The sequence below is a fragment of the Alternaria arbusti genome, assembly GCF_024043155.1.
Source record: "Alternaria arbusti strain BMP 1465 chromosome Unknown scaffold_15, whole genome shotgun sequence".
NCBI classification, from domain to species: domain Eukaryota; kingdom Fungi; phylum Ascomycota; class Dothideomycetes; order Pleosporales; family Pleosporaceae; genus Alternaria; species Alternaria arbusti.
In genome coordinates, this window is record NW_026249955.1 from 360,509 (window position 1) to 378,893 (window position 18,385).

The 18,385-nt window shown below is 51.9% G+C and overlaps 4 protein-coding genes across 4 annotated transcripts; 3 read left to right on the forward strand and 1 right to left on the reverse strand.

Moving 5' to 3' along the window:
* Positions 1 to 2,019: 2,019 nt before the first annotated feature.
* On the forward strand, positions 2,020 to 3,182 carry J4E86_008978 (uncharacterized protein; the record flags this gene model as incomplete). Its single annotated transcript, XM_051449486.1, has 3 exons — positions 2,020 to 2,032; positions 2,322 to 3,073; positions 3,123 to 3,182. 3 exons carry the CDS (start codon positions 2,020 to 2,022, stop codon positions 3,180 to 3,182), a joined length of 825 nt encoding a protein of 274 aa, XP_051299340.1.
* Positions 3,183 to 4,003: 821 nt separating this feature from the next.
* Positions 4,004 to 4,535, forward strand: J4E86_008979 (uncharacterized protein; the record flags this gene model as incomplete). Its single annotated transcript, XM_051449487.1, has 2 exons — positions 4,004 to 4,454; positions 4,498 to 4,535. The coding sequence occupies 2 exons, from the start codon at positions 4,004 to 4,006 to the stop codon at positions 4,533 to 4,535; spliced, it is 489 nt and encodes a 162-aa protein (XP_051299341.1).
* Positions 4,536 to 5,565: 1,030 nt separating this feature from the next.
* On the reverse strand, positions 5,566 to 8,248 carry J4E86_008980 (uncharacterized protein; the record flags this gene model as incomplete). Its single annotated transcript, XM_051449488.1, has 5 exons — positions 5,566 to 6,693; positions 6,740 to 7,597; positions 7,645 to 7,858; positions 7,909 to 8,006; positions 8,084 to 8,248. The coding sequence occupies 5 exons, from the start codon at positions 8,246 to 8,248 to the stop codon at positions 5,566 to 5,568; spliced, it is 2,463 nt and encodes an 820-aa protein (XP_051299342.1).
* A 1,149-nt stretch (positions 8,249 to 9,397) lies between these two features.
* J4E86_008981 (uncharacterized protein) lies at positions 9,398 to 16,117 on the forward strand (the record flags this gene model as incomplete). The annotated part of the gene is made up of 7 exons (XM_051449489.1): positions 9,398 to 12,085; positions 12,137 to 12,440; positions 12,491 to 12,617; positions 12,669 to 13,605; positions 13,652 to 14,324; positions 14,372 to 15,138; positions 15,185 to 16,117. 7 exons carry the CDS (start codon positions 9,398 to 9,400, stop codon positions 16,115 to 16,117), a joined length of 6,429 nt encoding a protein of 2,142 aa, XP_051299343.1.
* Positions 16,118 to 18,385: the final 2,268 nt, after the last annotated feature.

Consider the following 18,385-nt stretch of genomic DNA (forward strand, 5'->3'; position numbering starts at 1 on the left):
GGTAGTGCTGCTCTGGTCCGTTTGAAGATGGGAGGTATTTCCTTCGCGGGGAGAGTCAGGATCCGGTTTGTGTTAGGTGTGAGGAGAGGAGGTTGAAGGCTTGATCGCGGCGACTTTGACTGTGTCTCTTTGCGTCTGCCGCTGCTGTTGTGAGTGACAATCTACTGTTGAGCGTGTTTGCATATTGTTCGCATACATTGGTGTTTTGGATAAAGAGAATGGCGCTGTCTGGGCGTTTTGGGTAGCATGAAGGTAGTTGGGGAGTCGTAATACGAGAATGATGTTTACAAGTCTTGTTAGAACTGGACATGCTGGGTGGGGTATGCATGAAATCGTGACTTTCGTGGAACGGGTCAACATCTCTGACACTTATCCAGTCTCAGTAACATACACAGTAGTCTCCTACTATAATCGAAACTGGGGGCACACGTCGTGTTCTCACGGCTGCGTGACGTCATTGTGTTCACTCCGGGGAGGCAGGAGCCTAGCGCTGGTTGACCACCCGACTTTCTTCTTACAAACACCGACTTGCGCAGCTCTTCCAACACGGCAATAAGGTCACTAACTTCTATTATCACACATCAAATTGCTTATCATTGTGCGCAAAAACTTGGAAGGACGACCGTTGCATGATTGCATCTCCTCCCCGCACCTGCCATCCGGATGTCGCGACGCACATGGACGTCCCCACCAATCGAGCCGCGCTACCTTAGATGAAGGATATTTGCGCTGAGAAGCCATGGTATGGCGTAGCTACATTCGTATAGGCGTTGCGGTCTACCTTTCCGTATATTCGCCTTCCAAGATGTATGAAATCGGAATAGGCGATGCCGGGCTCTGTTTCATGGACCATCTCCCAATTCTGGTGGTGGCTGGCTGAATAATAGTCATATCGGCAGACTTCGCGATAAGTATGCACTGAGGTATTGGATACATACGTGGCACCACATCAACGCCTAGAAGTCCAGACGAGCCTTTTGCGTGAAGTTGTATAAACTCAACTGCTCATTTGCCAGATCTGCTTACAGCGTTGTGACTGACTGGGATTAGAACAGGAAAGAGGGGTAGTAGCAAGGCTGTATGCATAGCATAAGAAGATTTGGTAATGTTGCTTTCTCATTTTTATCCCCTCGCTCACTTGACATCTATAGATCAGGAAGTAATTGTTATCAACGCCTTTCGCTCCCTAACAACACTCGGACGATGAGTGAAAAGAAGACGGTTGCGAACCCTCCTATGAAGATATTTGTCTTCTGCGATGGAACAGGACAGAACGCGGTTCGGAACAAGGAACCTACGCAGGACACGAATGTTCATCGATTCAGGCAATGTGTACCTGAGTCGGCTTTCGTGAAGCACATATATCAATCGGGTGTAGGGACCCATGCGCGTGAGGGTGCCAGTGCAATCGGCTTTGCCAATATAGCGGATTTAGGCGATCAAGCTACAGGCAAAGGTGAGTGGATCTAAGGTTCCGCTTCATAAGCACAAGTTTTGCGTCTCGAAACAACAAGTAACAGAAACCTGTAGATCTTCACTCTATCATCCATACATTGTACAACGAGCTCTGCGAAAAATACGAGAAGAATCGAGACGCAGAGATTCACTTGATTGGGTTCTCAAGAGGCGCCTTCGCAGTTCGTTGTCTGGCCTGCCTAATCGATAAGGTAGGCTTGCTCAAAGCGAACTACCGGACGAAGTACTACCCGCATGTTTACGAAATCTGGCAATCGCAGGACGAAAGCAGATTCAACAAATGGGCCACGGGAAAGGGGTGGTACCAGTCCATTTATCCAGTGCGAATTGCCAGCTGTGGAGTCTGGGATACCGTGTCCGCCATCAAAAAATCGCCGGCCCTTTCGTTCGTGGGTGATTGGGCTCCCAGCAATCTGAATTTCGCGTTCCAGGCGCTAGCACTTCATGAGAGAAGAGAGATATATAACCCGCTACTTTGGAAACACAAACCTGGCGGCATGACATGCATTCGTCAGTGCTGGTTTGTTGGGGATCACTCTGACAATGGGGGCAGCTGGTACGACTGTGGACTGGCAAATCTGACGTTGATCTGGATGTTGGCTCAGTATAAGAAAAATTTCACGGGTGACTTCATCGATTGCGACCGCTTATATGAGCGTCTTTGTCCGCCCGGTGCTGGATGGCCCTCATTGAGTCACACGCTAAGTCAAGGTATCTACCCCAAAGTTGCGCGCAAGCTAGGCAATGACAGTGCTGACGTTCGTCTATAGGTAATGTGCATCACTCTTGGATCGGGGCGAAAGTACCTCGAGGCATTCAAGCTCGGGAACACCTTCTGGGACTAGATTCTGGAAGAGACGGTAACGACCCAGCCCCACTGTATCACCAACAGAGGATACACTTCACGGTTCGGCTCTTCCTAGCTAAGAGTCGACAAGAGGTTACAAAACGCACTTGCCTAGTCACAGCTGGCTCTACCAGACCTACACATCCTGATGACGCTAATCAGCGGTCTGTGACCTGGGTGTTGGAGAAGACAGGAAAAAACGAGCGAGGGAAAGGAGGGGATAAGGGGCAGAAGAAGAACGAGAGAAAGACTGCGAAGAAGGGTGAGGGGAAGAGTGAGAAGAAGGGCGAGGAGAAGAAGGGCGAGGAGAAGAATGAGAAGAAAGGCGAGGCAAAGAATGAGAAGAAAAGCGAGGCAAAGAAGAAGAATGATAGCAATGATATTCTAACTATTGTAGAGGATGAAACGACCGAGTGGGAAAACGACGTCATCTTCGAATGGACCAAGAAAGCGCAGAAGCTGGTTAAGAGAGAAGCCAACAACATCTTCCGCAAGGGTGTCGAGACACATGGAATGACTGTCGGCCATCTCGTTCGTGGACTCAAGAATTCCAGCAAGCTTCCCAACCTTACCGTCGAACAACTCATTAGTAAAAACAAGACTCTCACTGTCGAGAAGGCGCGCGATATCATCATCGACCAGGCGTGGGAATGGAGCCTAGAACACTTTCTCCGCAAGAACAAAAACCAAGGGACTTGCGAAGCGGCAGATAAGGTTCATTACACTCCACCCAAAACCGTTGTCGTGGGAGTTCGTAAAAGGAGCTCATCGCAAGAACCAACACCAACGGGAACGATAGTCGGATCCGACGAACGAAATGAAGGGCGAAGGCGATCATTCGACCTATCCAGAGACGTGATTTCGTTCCCCGATCAAACGATCTTCAGTGAAACACCCTAGAATAGCTCGGCTTAGGCTGTACTCACAAGGCTCGAAGATGCCAACTATATTGTTTTGTTCATGTTTAGGATTTATGTTTTCGAAGCACATTCCAGTATCAGCTTTTCTTAGAATATATCGTTAGCACCGCTACCACTAAAAGGGCTTTGCTCGATTGTTTGCGTTAGTTGGTACACATCCACGGTTCAGGTTCATGCCTAGTTCTTCTCGGTACCAACCGCCACGTTACGAAAGAGTCATACACTCCTACCAAAATATGACTGCACGCCTTTCGTAACCTGACTCCTGGACTACTACATCCTCTTTTGATCTAAAGTCACACGCGCGCAAGCAGTCATGTCTCCATCAACGTCTTCGTTCAAACTACCGAGTTCAAAACGGACCAGGACTCTCATATCCCTTGAAGACGAGCAAGATTTCCTCACTACGCGGGTATGGTGTACTAGAAGGTATATGAAGAAGCTAGGCGAAGAACTAAACTACGAAAATATGAGCAGTACGAAGTACTGGGAGAAGGCAACGGAATACACCGTTTTGGGTCGGGAGTTATCGTTATACCAGCTCCAGAGAGCAAAAGTCGACCATCGTATCGCTCGTAAAAGAAAAGAATTCCGGTCTAAGGTAAAATTCATGAGAACGGATAAAGCACGGTTATTCAGGGAGAGTATGATGGCTTGGGATTTGAAAGGGAAAATCTATGAGCGACGACGTGCTACAGCAGCAGAAGCAGTCGAGACAGAAGAAAGCAGTACACTGAAATTGCTCATACCAGTTTGTGCCATGCCCCCATCGCGGTTCAATATAGAAGCCACCTTCGCGCCCCACGGGTTCAGAAACTCCATCATCGCAGACCAAGGAATGGTAGATCCCAGGGAAAAAGACAACCGCAGGTACTGGAGTTATCTTTGGAACATATTCTCCGGGGCCTACGAATACGGAGGCTATCGGCGGTTTGAAGCTCTACCTGTTTTCGCGTCTCAGTCCAACCCAGACCTAGCCACCGCACTCTTCGGGTCCAGCAAAATCGACTCCTCTCCCTCCCTCTTCTCATCATTCAACGGACTTCTCCTACCCGATTACATGGGAGCACGCTTCGACAGTGGTATCATGGCCATTGTTCCCGATATCTCCTCTCCCACCTCCCCCGCCGAAATAGCATTGTGGAAGGATACCGCGCCAAGAGAATACAAACTCAAGATCTTCACGCAGAACCGTGAGACCGAACAGACAGGTGGGCTGATGCAAGATATCAATTCCTTTACAAACGCCCGTAGGCCAGTTCCACTCCGCAATATTGACGGGTCGAAAGTAGGATTTCCTGTTTCTAGTCGGGAGGGTAGACCGAGGGAGTGTTATTTATTTTTCCACTATTGTGTGCAGATACTGCGGCAGGCTTGGAAGGGGATTCCTATAGTAGACGGGGAAAAACCTGGGTCCGATTGGGGTGCTGTGGGGAAATATGTTGACCGTGAGCAGATGCGTGCGGTTATTGATGAACTTGGGGGTGAGTATGAGGGCTTGATGGGGTGTGCGGGGGATGGCGTTGGCGATGGTGGAGGGGATCGGTACATGCTCCTTGAGGCACTAGCTGAGCAGGTTATCGTCAGTAATCAGATGAACGGGAGGAGGGATGAGTTGTATGGCGATGAGGAAGACGAGGATAGCGATGAACACGACTGCGACGACGATTGGTGTCCCATGAAGACGCCTTATTATAACCCAACTGATATAGCGAATACGTCGTATCGTTTAGACGAATAGTTTAGTGAGAGGACTGGATCTATATCTTACTTGCGATGTGAGGAGATGCATAAGATACCCCTTCGCATACCGCCCCATAACGCATGACATGACCTGGACATTTCACTGTACAATATACTCAATTTTCCATTCTCAATGGTACATCTAATAATACAAAAGGGCCTTTCAATCAATCCATCGCCCCGAGTCAAACAAAGCTATAAGCCGCAAGAAAACCACGCTCAAAACCAAGCAAAAATACTCCATGCATGCAACCGTCTTTTCATGACCCACACCAATGCTTTCTTGCCAGAGAAAAACATCGTCCCGTCGACATGCCCCAACCCCACCCACTCCATATACCCTAATTATGCAAGAGATGGACCTGAGCCAGACTTGTTCTGAATTGTCTAGTTGACGTGTTGCCCTTGATACCCAAAAACGCCGCAACGGTTGCTGAAAGAAAAACAGGGGATAGCAGGCAAAACGAAACAGGGTGTAAAGGGTTGACGTAGCCTTGCTGAAACAAGAGGCCTATCCTTTTGGCCATGAGAGAAAGTGCAGAACCTCCGACCTGAAATTGCATCGGGTGCATCAGAGGCTCACTGACTGCTTCCATGATCATATCCGTTCGAACCATTTGTTACGTCAAGAATCCTATTCGGCGCCGGACTCGACTTCTTGACGGGCGGATCAAGGATGGTCGGACTGGAAAGCGGTTCCAGGCTCTTGACGGGCGGGAAGATAGGCGTCTCGGACATTTGATGGCTTGATACCGGGCGCATGGCGTCATGTTTTGAGGGCGCGGGAATGGGGTCTGGGAGCATCTGCGCGGGCATTTGGGACGATGGTGATGGAGCTATGCGCATTGGTGCTGGGGCCGGGGAGGACATGTTTGCTGGGAGGGGCGCGGGCGAACTGTGTTTGGTCGGGGAGAAGGAGGGGCGGTTGGCGGAGCTGGGTGGGAAGGAGGAGTGCGGGCTGTTGAAGTTGAAGCTTGGTGGTAGGCCGTTGGTTGGACGGGGGGAGGCGGCTGGTGAGTGCTTTACTGGTGAGCCGCCTGGGCCTGCTGCTGATGCTGGGCGACTGAAGCTCCGCGCATACGGTGCTGCGGGTTGTGGTGGGCCGAATGGATTCGAGTTGAAGGGGTTGGGACCGCCGAAAGAGCTGCCGTTCTGCTGTGGCTGTGGCATGTGGAAGCTTTTTGTTGGGCTGCTCGGTATCCGTTCGAGGTTGTACGGTGGAGGTGACGATGTTGGACCGTTGCCAGTTCTGTGCCCAGGAGACGAGAAGTGAGATCGTATTGGCGATGACATGCTACCGTTCGCGCCCTTGGTGGGTGATCCATATGCGGCTTCCGATCTTTGTATGCCAGGTGGACCTAGAGCTTGACCACGGGGAGAGAGACTCGGGCCATCGACCCATGGCTGTGCGGGATGCATGGAGGGCTGGAAAGCTTGTGGTCGTGGTAGTTGTACTGCGTCAAACAAGTTCGTTGACATAGAGGGGCCGTTGCCATTTGCTTCTGCTTGGTTTCGTGGTGACTGAGATGTCAATCGTAGCTTGAGAGAAGGGAGTTTCGGCTCGTCCGCCTCTCCCTCTTTACGCTTGCAGGCAGTGCAAACAAACGTAAACTTCGAATCGTCGGCCTGTTCTTCTGTGATGTCATGGCACTTCATGTGTTGCCAGACATTGCACTTCTCACACGATATTTGTGGGGTGTTGTCGTTCTACTAAAGTCAGCGGAATGCATGGTCGATGTGCAGTAATACTCACCAGGTTGGAGCCGTAAGTGCCGCACTTCTCGCAGTCAAAGAACCAATCTTCCTCCTCGTTAAGCCTCTTGAGATCACTCTCATGCTTCTTCATCATGGCTTTCAGGTGTCGCTCCGATAGCCTGGCATTGTTTGAGGCCAGCTTCTGTTCGTTCTCGTGCAGTTTACGCAGCTCCTCTTCTTTCAGAATCTTTGCCGTCTCGCGCTCCTTCAGCCGTTGCTCACGAGTCATCCTGCGAGAATCCTGTGCCTCCTCCATCTTCTTTTGCTTCTCTTGCTCCGCCTTGGCCATCGCAAGTTCTTCCTGCCTCTTACGTTCCGCAGCCTCGGCTTCTTCAACCTCCTTCTGTTTCTCGAGTCGCGACGAGATTCGGGACGAGCGCTTCGCTGTAGCAAGCTTCTGCATGTTCTCCAACTCCTTCATCTTGCGGGCCTGCTTCTTTGCTTGCTCCTCTGCCAGCCCCTCCATGACAGGCATAACGTCTTCCTGAAGGCGTTTGTATAGAACCTTTTCGTTTGGATCGCGACTCTTCCGGATGCTGCTCATGTATTCCTGGTAGTCTTCCAAGGTGACGCAAATGCACTCCCACTTCTTGCCGCCGAGACCGTCGTCAATCTCTTGAGGCTGTTGCTCTTCAGTTGCTTGCTCCTCCTCCTCAGCTTCTTCGGGTTCGGGAGTGGACGCCTTTTGTCGCTTGCTGGCTCTTGAACCTCTCGATTTCTTGGGCTTTGGTTTGGATTTGGCCTTGGCTTTCGTAGGTTCGGGAGGAGGTGGTGGATCGGTCATTCGGTACATGCGGTTGTCGTCGAGAACGAATAGCGATCGCTCTTGCGAGTCCCAGCCCGTGGGCTCCATACGCTGTGGCATGTTAGTCGTTGCCCTGCACCAATCCCAGTGATGCTTACCCATAGTGTCTGCTCGCTATCCGTCGCTCCAATCTTCTCTCTTATTGTGTTCGGGTTGTTGAGCGTCCATACGGAAAGTTGTTGCAAGACGCGTATTTTGGTGAAGACGTCGAAGTCGTGGAACTTGTTGGGCTCCTCTTCCTCGCCAAAGGGGTTTCGGGCGGGCGCTTTCGCGACATACTGTCGGCGGGTGTATTCATCGAAGATTTCGGGTCTACCATCATGTCAGTACTATCGAGACTATGCGCAATGGCCAGGTCTTACGTCAAGCCCTTGTGTGACGATACGTGCTTCAGCAGCGCTAGGCCAATTTGTGCGAGTTTGTCGGATGGCTGTGGTTGGAGACATTCGGATTCCAATTCCTGCACGTGTGTCAGCTCGTGGTCCTTGTAAAACATATGCGCGCCGGGCTGGGATGCCAGGCGCAAAGGGCATGTACCTCGATGTCAAAGTCCTTGTCGATTTTGACCGCGTCACCGAAGAGACTGATGTACTGGGCCAGATTTGCAAACTGCCACATGTTGCGCAGTTTTTGCAGTGTGCTGGGCTCTTCAACAGGCGCCTCGGCCTCCATTTCGTCGGCGGCGCGTTTTCGAGACGGCATGGCTGCGGTGCCTCGCGTGCGGCGACGCGTGTGAGTTACGTGTGGATATGGTGTAGAGGCCAGAAATGGTGGCTAGCAAATGCGCGTTGTGAGATGGCGATGGGTAATGCTGTCGTGGTGTCGGCGGGCTCGTGGGTAGGGCGATGATGCGAGTGCCGATGTCCCTTTTTGGTGATGTGAGTGATGAATGTCGCGCGTCGATTGTCGGCGAGTCCGGGGGAGGCCCAAAGCGGTAAGGCGCCATCGGCCCAGCCTTGCACATGCAATCTGGCAGAGACAGAACACTCATGACGATGACGAAGAACGCAGACAGCGGCTTTGCTTGTACTACACAGGCAGAGCTATCGCAATGGCAATGGCATATCGAGTGCATGGCATGAATGTAGCTGCTTACTAAGACCAGTCCCTATAAACCTTAATGCACCCGTCTTACAGGATATGCGCACTCCAAGAGTATCGGTCTTTCGTGACAGAATGGACAATTCGACCGGCTGTCGGTTGGGACTCCACCAAGCCACCGAAATTATCATCGTCACGGCCATGATGACAGGAGGTGATGATATAAGGCCGCGTGGCTCACGCAAGTGCACAAGCCACAGCTCCACCAAGTGTGGCTCATTGCCGGAGGATTCCACGCCAGGGGCCAGAGACGTTGCATGGTAAGCCGTCAGCAGTTTCGGATTCCTGGGTGGTGTTGGTTACTCATGCTGTATGGTGGTTCGCTCTGACTTGGAGAGCAAATGCCGTATAAATAATCGCATAACAGATTCATGTTCTTCGTAATGGCACCGTCTACAGGATAGCGATGACACATGCCAAACACGACAAGTACCGTAGACGTTAAACTAAAATTAACCCTCAGCCCTAGCCTAAGCCGCGCATCCTGGTCGCTCACTACACCCTTGTCCGTGCTTGGGAATCCGCATCCATCCCGCATTTCAACCAACTCTTTCCCACCAAACACACCACACGCGCCCTTTGGACTGCTACGCGCCACCTACCGCTCTCGCCATCGCTGCCACGCTCTCTCTACGCTACGACACTCGCTTACGTTTGTTCTGACGCCTGCATGATCGCGCAATAGCATTCTGGGAGAGCTAGTTGGTTCAGATGCTGGGTTGAACGCCGCATATCAGACAGGACGTCCCGATGTCCTACCCGGATCCCAACCACGGCCGAAGTCACCCCCACCAATCAATACCTCTGCAAGACCTCAATCGCCCACCCGACGCCTTCGAAGAAGATGCGTCGCAAGAACACCGCCGGACGCTCAGCGACCGCGGGCGCAATCTACTCAGACAGACCGGCGCGATAGCCACAGGGGGGCATTTCCGCGACTCTCAGTACTCGCCCATCGTAGAGGTGTCGCCCAGCCCTACGCGATTCGCACCGCCGCACATAAACACCAATCTGCCCCCTTCGCATAATGGCATCCGAAGGGTCGTGGAAGACGATGAGCCTGGCTCGCCCTTGGACGCGGGCGCATTCCAGGCGGCCATTGGATTCGGCATGGGCATGGAATTCCAGGGCGACACATCCCCACCAATACCGACGCCGGCATCGTCCATGTCCTACACACACACACCCTATGGGCACGAACCATACGTCGACAGATCTACCTCGGAAGACCACGACTACTTCTCCCCCACCTACGACGATACCGCCCGCTTGACCGACGCGCGCAATCTCCAGCCGATAAGCGGGGCCACAGCTCCTTCCACTCCTAATGAGCGATCCAGCTTCCAGAGTGTGCACTTTCTCAGCCCTGGTGATGCCTCGCCGACAGCCCGGCATGGCGGCGACATTGGGCAGGTGGAGGCTGGCAACGTGCGCGACTCACGAGGAAGGAAGCGCTCGTTATCGCCTGGCAATTTCGAGTCGCCTCTACACAGGGCTGGGACTATTATGCGGAACATGTCCCAGCGTGTTGTCAATGTCAGCAACGACTCTCAGGTCGCTGAGAGAACCATCCAGCGGAAATCCACCATACACCAAGGACGCCTTGCACCTCCTCTATCCATTCCACCGCTACCCGAGTACTCCAACGACGGTCCTACCTCGCCTGTTCCCTCCACACCAATCGAGAAGCCGCCGTCACCGATCGTGTACTCAAGGACGCCAAGCGCATCATGGAACCATCCACCAAATCCCTTGCGCGGGAAGAGTCTTGGCATCTTTCCCGCCGACAGCAAATTGAGAATCAGGCTTTGCGACCTGCTTGTGCATCCTGTCACAGAGCCACTGCTACTCGTTCTCATCGTGATTCAGACGATTTTATTAGCAGTGGATGCGCGTACGAAGGCAGTCTATAACACTGGGCACAGCAAGGAAATCTCGACTTTCAATGGCATCGACTGGGCTCTCATGTGCCTTTTCGTCATATACACATTCGAGGTCATTGTCCGCATCATCGTCTCTGGTTTCATTATCAATCCCGTCGAGTACAGCACCATCAACCGCCAGGTCGGCTTGCGCGAGGCTGTCATGAGTAAAGCAAATCAGCTATTTTCGGGTCTCCACCGACAACCTTCACAGCGAAAAACAGGCACCAACACCGACTTTGCTGCAGACCCCCAGCAGCCTTCCGTGCTCCGGTCCTTCACTACTGCACAGATGCACACCGACATCGGAGTAGGCGATGCACGTCACCAAGTACGTACTCGCCTCGCGCATCGGGCATATCTCAGGCACTCGTTTAATCGAACCGACTTCGTTGCGGTGGTCTCGTACTGGATTGCTTTTGTCCTAGGATTGTGGAACATTGACAATAGTCGAGTCATACTTGTCTTCGACATGTTGAGCTGTTTGCGAATCATCCGTCTTCTGAACCTCACTAGCGGAACCTCCGTCATTCTCCGAAGTTTGAAGAAGGCTGCGCCTTTGCTGGTCAATGTCGCCTTCCTCATCGGATTCTTCTGGCTTCTCTTTTCCATCGTCGGTGTCCAGAGTTTCAAATCAAGTCTGCGCAGGAACTGTGTGTGGATAGACCCAGCGGATAGGAACATCAAGTTCACGAACGATGCCCAATTCTGCGGTGGCCATCTAGATAACCGTGAAGGTTATCATCCCCTAACATACATACCGGCTCCAGGCATGCCACCCGGGCCTGACGACGGCAAAGGCTTTCTTTGTCCAAAGGGCTCAGTCTGCGTTGAGAATGACAACCCATTTGCAGGCACGAAGAGTTTCGACAACATCCTCCAGTCACTTGAGCTTGTATTCGTCATCATGTCGTCGAATACGTGGTCCGACTTACTCTACACGGTAGCTGATACCGACTACCTCATCAGTGCCCTTTTCTTCATCGTAGGGCTGTTAATCCTGAGTTTGTGGCTCATCTCTCTCTTGATCGCCGTCATCACCTCCTCCTTCCAAATCATCCGCGAAGAAAGCAAGACCAGTGCTTTCACCGGAGTGGAGATCAAAGATGAAGATGCAGAGAAGAACGACGAGAAACAGCGCGTGAGTAGTCTCAAACGTCTCTACGACAGGACTCTATGGGTATGGGTGGCTGTCATAGCCTTTGGCCTCGTTGCGCAAATGATGAGAAGCGCCAACATGAGCGACTTTCGCCGTTTTTTCATCAATGCCGCAGAAATTGTCGTCACCTTCATACTGTTCGTTGAGATTCTCATACGAATTGTTGTGGACTGGAGGCATTTCTTCAGGAGTAGGCGCAACGTCATCGACCTCATGATCGCCATCATCACAGCTGTCATACAGATACCAGCCATCAAGCATGCACACAATGGAAAAGCCTACGCCTGGTTGTCGATATTCCAGATCCTTCGTGTCTATCGCGTTGTCTTGGCTGTGCCAATGACACGCGACCTCATCGTAGGTTACCCTCTCCGCCATTGGGAACTCCTGAGCTAACAGCCATACCAGACAGTCGTGTTCGGAAACGCGGGTGGTCTATTGAACTTGATTCTCTTTGTGTTCCTTTTGACTTTTCTAGCATCCATCTTCGCCTCAAAGCTGCTCCGCGGCGAAATTCCGGAAGAAGACGATGATGGCGAGACGATTCGCGTACCGTTCTTCGACATCTACAATTCTTTCTTGGGAATGTACCAGATATTTTCCAGTGAAGATTGGACAAGTATCCTGTACACTGTTACCCAATACCAGAAGCCGTTTGGCACAGCATGGATTGGAGCGTCTTTTTGTATCATGTGGTTCATTTTCGCTAATTGTAAGTACAACTCGACTTTCAATCTACTGCAAAGGCTAACCAAAGGCTAGTCATTGTCCTCAACATGTTTATTGCTGTCATCCAAGAGAACTTCGATGTGTCTGAGGATGAGAAGCGCTTACAGCAAGTCAAAGCGTTTTTGCAGCAAAAGGAAGATGGTCTCACTTCCTCCACTGGGTATGTTGGACTCTCTTCCCTGTGATTGATATACCAGCTCACCCATTCTAGAAATCTATCTCTGTCATCCATCTTCAAACTCGGGCAGGCACGACGCAGAGATCCACTCGACTATGGACACGCCGCCACAGAAATGCTGCTCAAAGATGCGGTCGTCCGTGACTTTCTCGACGAGGCAGACGGTAGCGAAAGCCCACAAGAAGAAGACCCGCGACCAGGCATCCGCCCAGCTAAGACTATAGTGGGATCGGGAACCATGTCCACAATCTGGCAACGATTCCAGCGTCGAATTATACACCGGGAGCCCAACCCTTTCTACGCTCCTCTCGACTTCGGCCGCGCATATGAGGATCTTGACCCGAGAAGCATGGCAAAGGAGGTCGTCTCAGCTACCGAGAGGCGTAAGAAGGCTCAACGCGAGTATTTACGAAACCACCCCAACTACAACGTTTCCCTGTTCATCTTCCGAGCCAACAATCCCATACGCAAGCTATGTCAACGTGTCGTGGGCCCTGGCCGCGGTGGTGACCGTATCGAAGGAGTTGCCCCATCTGTGCCTGTCTGGTATGCATTCTCGGCATTCATCTATGCTGCAATTATCGCCATGGTACTGTTGGCCTGTATCACAACGCCACTGTACCAACGCGAATACTTCATGACCCACGAGTTCAGCGTCAAGAACTGGTTCGTGTGGGTAGACATGGGCTTTGCGGTGCTCTTCAGCATCGAGGCGCTGATCAAAGTGATTGCCGATGGTTTCTTTTGGACTCCCAACGCCTACTTCCGCGGCTCTTGGGGCTTCATAGATGGCATCGTATTGATCACTCTTTGGGTCAATGTTGGCACATCGTTCTTGAACGAAGGCCAAGTCACTAGAACCGTGGGCGCGTTCAAAGCTTTGAGGGCTTTACGTTTGCTCAACATCAGCGACAGTGCACGTAACCACTTTCACGCGCTCATCGTTCGCGGTTGGTGGAAACTATTCTCGGTAAGCATCTTGCAACCTCCATTTTTTCAGAGCTAATGATGACCAGGCTGCTTTCGTGTCATTGAGTCTGTTGATTCCATTCGCCATCTACGGTCTGAACCTCTTCGTCGGTCAACTTCAGTCCTGCAACGATGGTGACTTCCCTGGAGGCGCTAGTCTCCGAGACTGTGTCGGAGAATACAACAGCAAGCCTTTCGACTGGGAGGTTTTGGCCCCACGCCAAGCTGCCAATCCCTATTACGATTTCGATAACTTCGGAGATGCCCTCTTCATCTTGTTCCAGATTGTTTCCCAAGAAGGCTGGACAGACAATATGTGGACTGCAATGAGTATCACCGGAGTTTACACACAGCCAGCAGACAGAGCATCGCAGGGAAACTCTGTCTACTTCATTGTCTTCAACTTGCTCGGAGCTGTCTTCGTGTTGACGCTGTTTGTTTCCGTCTTCATGCGCAACTACACGGAACAGACTGGTGTCGCCTTCTTAACGACAGATCAGCGCTCTTGGCTTGAACTACGAAAGCTCCTTCGTCAAGTCGCTCCATCCAAGCGACCTTCGTCTACCAAGGTACGGGAGAGCTGGGAAGAGTGGTGTTACCGTAGGGCGGTCACCAAGACCGGACCATGGCAGAGATTTATTACCGGCGTTTTGATACTGCACCTCCTGCTGCTGTGTTTGGAGTGGTACCCAGGCTATGGTCCATGGGAGGTAGCTAGGGGTAAGTTCCATCCCACCGAGTCCATGGCCTAATACTAATATGACTAGACTACATCTTCCTGGCGCTCACCATCGTCTTCATCGCGAACATAGTCATCCGGATCATCGGTCGCTCTTGGCACCGTTTCCGGAGAAGCGCATGGGACATATACTCGATATTCTCTGTTGCGGGGACTTTCGTGACATCGATTCTTGTGTTAGCGAAAGACGATGTTAGGCCCTTCGTCCAGCTGCACAAGCTCTTCCTTGTCTCCATCGCTCTCATGCTCATCCCTCGGAACAACCAACTCGACCAGCTGTTCAAGACTGCCGCAGCAAGTCTCGCATCCATCGCAAACCTTCTCGCCACATGGTTCGTTCTGTTCCTGGTATACGCCATCGCCCTCACGCAGACTTTTGGTCTTACCAGATTTGGAGCTAGCGAGACTGGAAACATCAACTTCCGAACTGTGCCCAAAGCACTCGTCTTTCTCTTTGTGATGAGTGGTGGCGAGGGCTGGAATGAGTTCATGGAGGACTTTGCAAACGTTGACAAACCTTACTGCACCGTGGGCGAGAGATACTTCGACAGCGACTGCGGTAGTCCTGAGTGGGCGCGAGCTCTCTTCATCACTTGGAACATCTTGAGCATGTACATCTTCGTCAACTTGTTCGTCTCGTTGATATACGAGAGTTTCAGTTACGTGTATCAACGGAGTAGTGGGTTGTCAGTCATCAGCCGAGAGGAAATCCGTCGCTTCAAACAAGCCTGGGCTGAGTACGATCCGAACGGGACGGGCTACATCTCGAGAGAAGTGTTCCCCAGGCTTCTGGGTGTAAGTTCATCATTGTCGTATCTAAGCACAAGACTAACTATATCAGGAACTTTCCGGTATTTTCGAAATGCGTATCTATGACTGCGACTTCACTGTGAATCGATTGATCGAAGAGTGTGGGGTAGCACCCGGAAGGGAGTCCAATCTTCCTGTGTCAGGCCGTGAACCAACCAAGGAGATCGACCTGGACAAACTGAACCGGTGTCTCGCCCAGCTACCGGTCGCGGAGATACGTCGCAGACGAAGACGTATGAATCTTTTCTATGAGGAAGTACTTGTGTCGAGCGATCCCGACAGAGGCGTTGGGTTTTCATCACTACTTATGATTCTGGCTCATCACAAAGTCATCAACGACAACAAGAGCTTGAGACTGGAAGAGTTCTTGAGACGCAGAGCTCGTCTACAAAGAATCGAAGAAGCTGTCCGCCGTAACGTGGTCAAAGGGTTTTTCGACACACTATACTGGGCACGGCGCTTCCGTCGTGCCATGGACCTGAAGAAGCAAGGACGTATGGCAACAGTCCCTCAGTTCACCGTTCCTGAGATTTTCATCGACGACGAGGACATCACAAATGCCCAGCGAACTCAATCTTCCGGACCTCCAAGTCCCCTCTTCTCACCTCAAGATCTCTACGCACCTTCCCCTCGCAACTCTGCTGGTGCGTCTACTTCGCCACCGGCCTTCCCTTACGACCGGACAAGGAGCAGAACCAACTCCATACAACAAACACCGACAGGCTCACCTACACGGGGAAGCCCGCAGCCATCACCGTTCTCCATGTCTGGCAGCGAGCAAGAATGGCAGTTTGCCTCGGCACTTAGTCGGCCACCTAGTCCTCTCGAAGTCGATCCTGGGCAAGCGAATAGTCGCAGCCGAGCAAATAGCGCAGTTAGTGCGGCCGATGTTTTGGAAGTGCTTGACAATTCCGCATGGGGCGAATCGATTAGAAGGAGTTTCACTCAGCGGCGGCGCAGTTAGCGTCCGAGAAGATTTGTATATGAACGCTAAAGACAAGCATGAGCAGGTGTCAATCACGTCGATCAAGCTGGCTTGGTGTGGCTTCGGCAACACGTCGAGCCAAAACGGGATGGTTCAGGATGGCGTACGATACGGAGTCTGTTGCATGAACGTCTGGAATGATTGGATACGTAAGCGGCCGGCATCAACCCAACACGCAACCATAATGTGGAATTGATGGTTCGGTTGGGAATGGGGATGCGGCCTGTAATGGTGTAATGGCGGTGGAGTTAACTTTTGGCATTGCATAGCGTCGGCGTTGAGCGATTGATCAAATCACCTTAGATATTACTATCACGAAGCTTCATATCTTTACCAGCAGTGCGCACCTCCATCACTCCGTCGACTCCTACACGAGAGATACAAGAGCCGTTTGTATTAGTTCACAACATAGCGCGCAAGATGTCTGGTACGCTACTCAACGTGCATCGTGAGCATACGTACAATAGTCTCTTCGTCCAAGCCAACCGTACCATGGTTCAAAGAATAATCCGACAGCATGAACATACGCAGGTGACAGACGCTAATTGTACCTTCCGTCGGTCGGCATTGGAAGGCATAATAACCAGTCCCTTGCTTACAGCTGGTTATGAGCTTCTTCCGTCTCTTCTAGACCCGACAAGGACCACGCGATTATAGCGCACTATGACATAGGATCGCCCCGCACCTCGACGAATGTTGCATGCAGACCTGAAACGTTGATCTGCTCCTCGCCGATGAGCTCTTACCTGATGTGCGTTCAAGTGTGGTGTGTACCAGACACCCTCACGTCACCAACAGTGAGCACAATGCATACCTATCTTTGGCTCGCCACCCACAAGTTCCAGCGTTGACACACCACACTGTAGCATCACACGGGAGCATCACAACCGCGTCTGCATTTGTTGAACGTCCGATGCGTCTGAAACGCTGGTCTGCCGTTAGACAGCTGGGCGAACCGCGCCATGCCGCATCGGGATACGCTCGCCTGTCGCAGATTCTCGCATCACACACGCAGCACCCGGTCTCGAGACAGGCCGGTTGAGCATGGAGACACTGCGAGCTTCAAGTGCTGGGTAATGCCTACTTATGGGCTGGCGGGCTGCAAGCAAGAAACAACAGCCAGGGTGATTCACGTCTGAAGCGGCCAAACTGGGAGCGGCTCGTCCGGCTCCAGGTTCGTGGGCGAGCGGAAAGCCCTCCGATCATCGTGCCTGTTCAACAAGTTTATGGCTTGGACGTGATGGTGGACACCTCCCTGGCGAGACGATGCAGAGCGCCGGGCGATGATGACAACAAGCAGCCAGAACGCGTCGTGTCGGGCGCAAAAGCAATACCACCAACGTCCATGTCAACAAAAACATGGCCACTAGCAGTTCGCCGACGTAAGAATAGCACCGGGCAGCCCTCACAATCTCGTGTGAAGCCACCAACAAAGTCGACAAAATGACGAAGCTCCACAGTGTAATGAGGATGATCCCCCGACTACCCACTGCCAACTAATCTCTTATCGATTGCAGGCTGCTCTCTGAAATGAAGCCATGCAATCATTCCGCGGCACTCCCAATGGGCCGCCAGTCGACGACTCCCGCTCGCTTGTTTCCAGACGGGTGATCAAACGAGGCTCGACCCCTCAATTCACGCGTTCCTGACAGGGATGTCCGCTGCAGCAGTCCCATGTCCCACCTTCCAGGGTTTTAGCTTCTGGGACGTAACACGCACTGGCACAGAGAAGTGCCAACATGCGACACGCATGCTTAAGGATCCGCCATCGTCCGCCTGTTTTTCTCGACTAAAACTACAGGAATAAGTTTCCTTCTTCATTCCATCTCCCGACTCCTCCTCCTTTTAACTTACCTTCGCTTTTCAGGCTGTGCGCGAGTGTCTTTGACCACCGCACTACTGTATCTCCCAATCTACATTCATATATACCCTTTGAACAGAGTTGATCTCCCCTTTGCACTTCCACTTCCACCTTTTCTGATTCGCAAGCCGATCGACAAGGACCCAACACTCGTTGTCCTATCACATCCCTACGACTGCCATTCCTTACATTACCTCCTTCGTAAGGACAGCTGGAACTTTCTATTCGAAACATCCTTCATTTGCAATCGGACTCCGACAAACACTCCGCGTCTATATTCGCTCAAACAATACCGGGAAGCTACATCATAGCAACCGTCGCCTGAGAAAAGCAATTCCACCAACCTCAACTCCGACGTAACAACCACCACCTCAACACCACTCAAA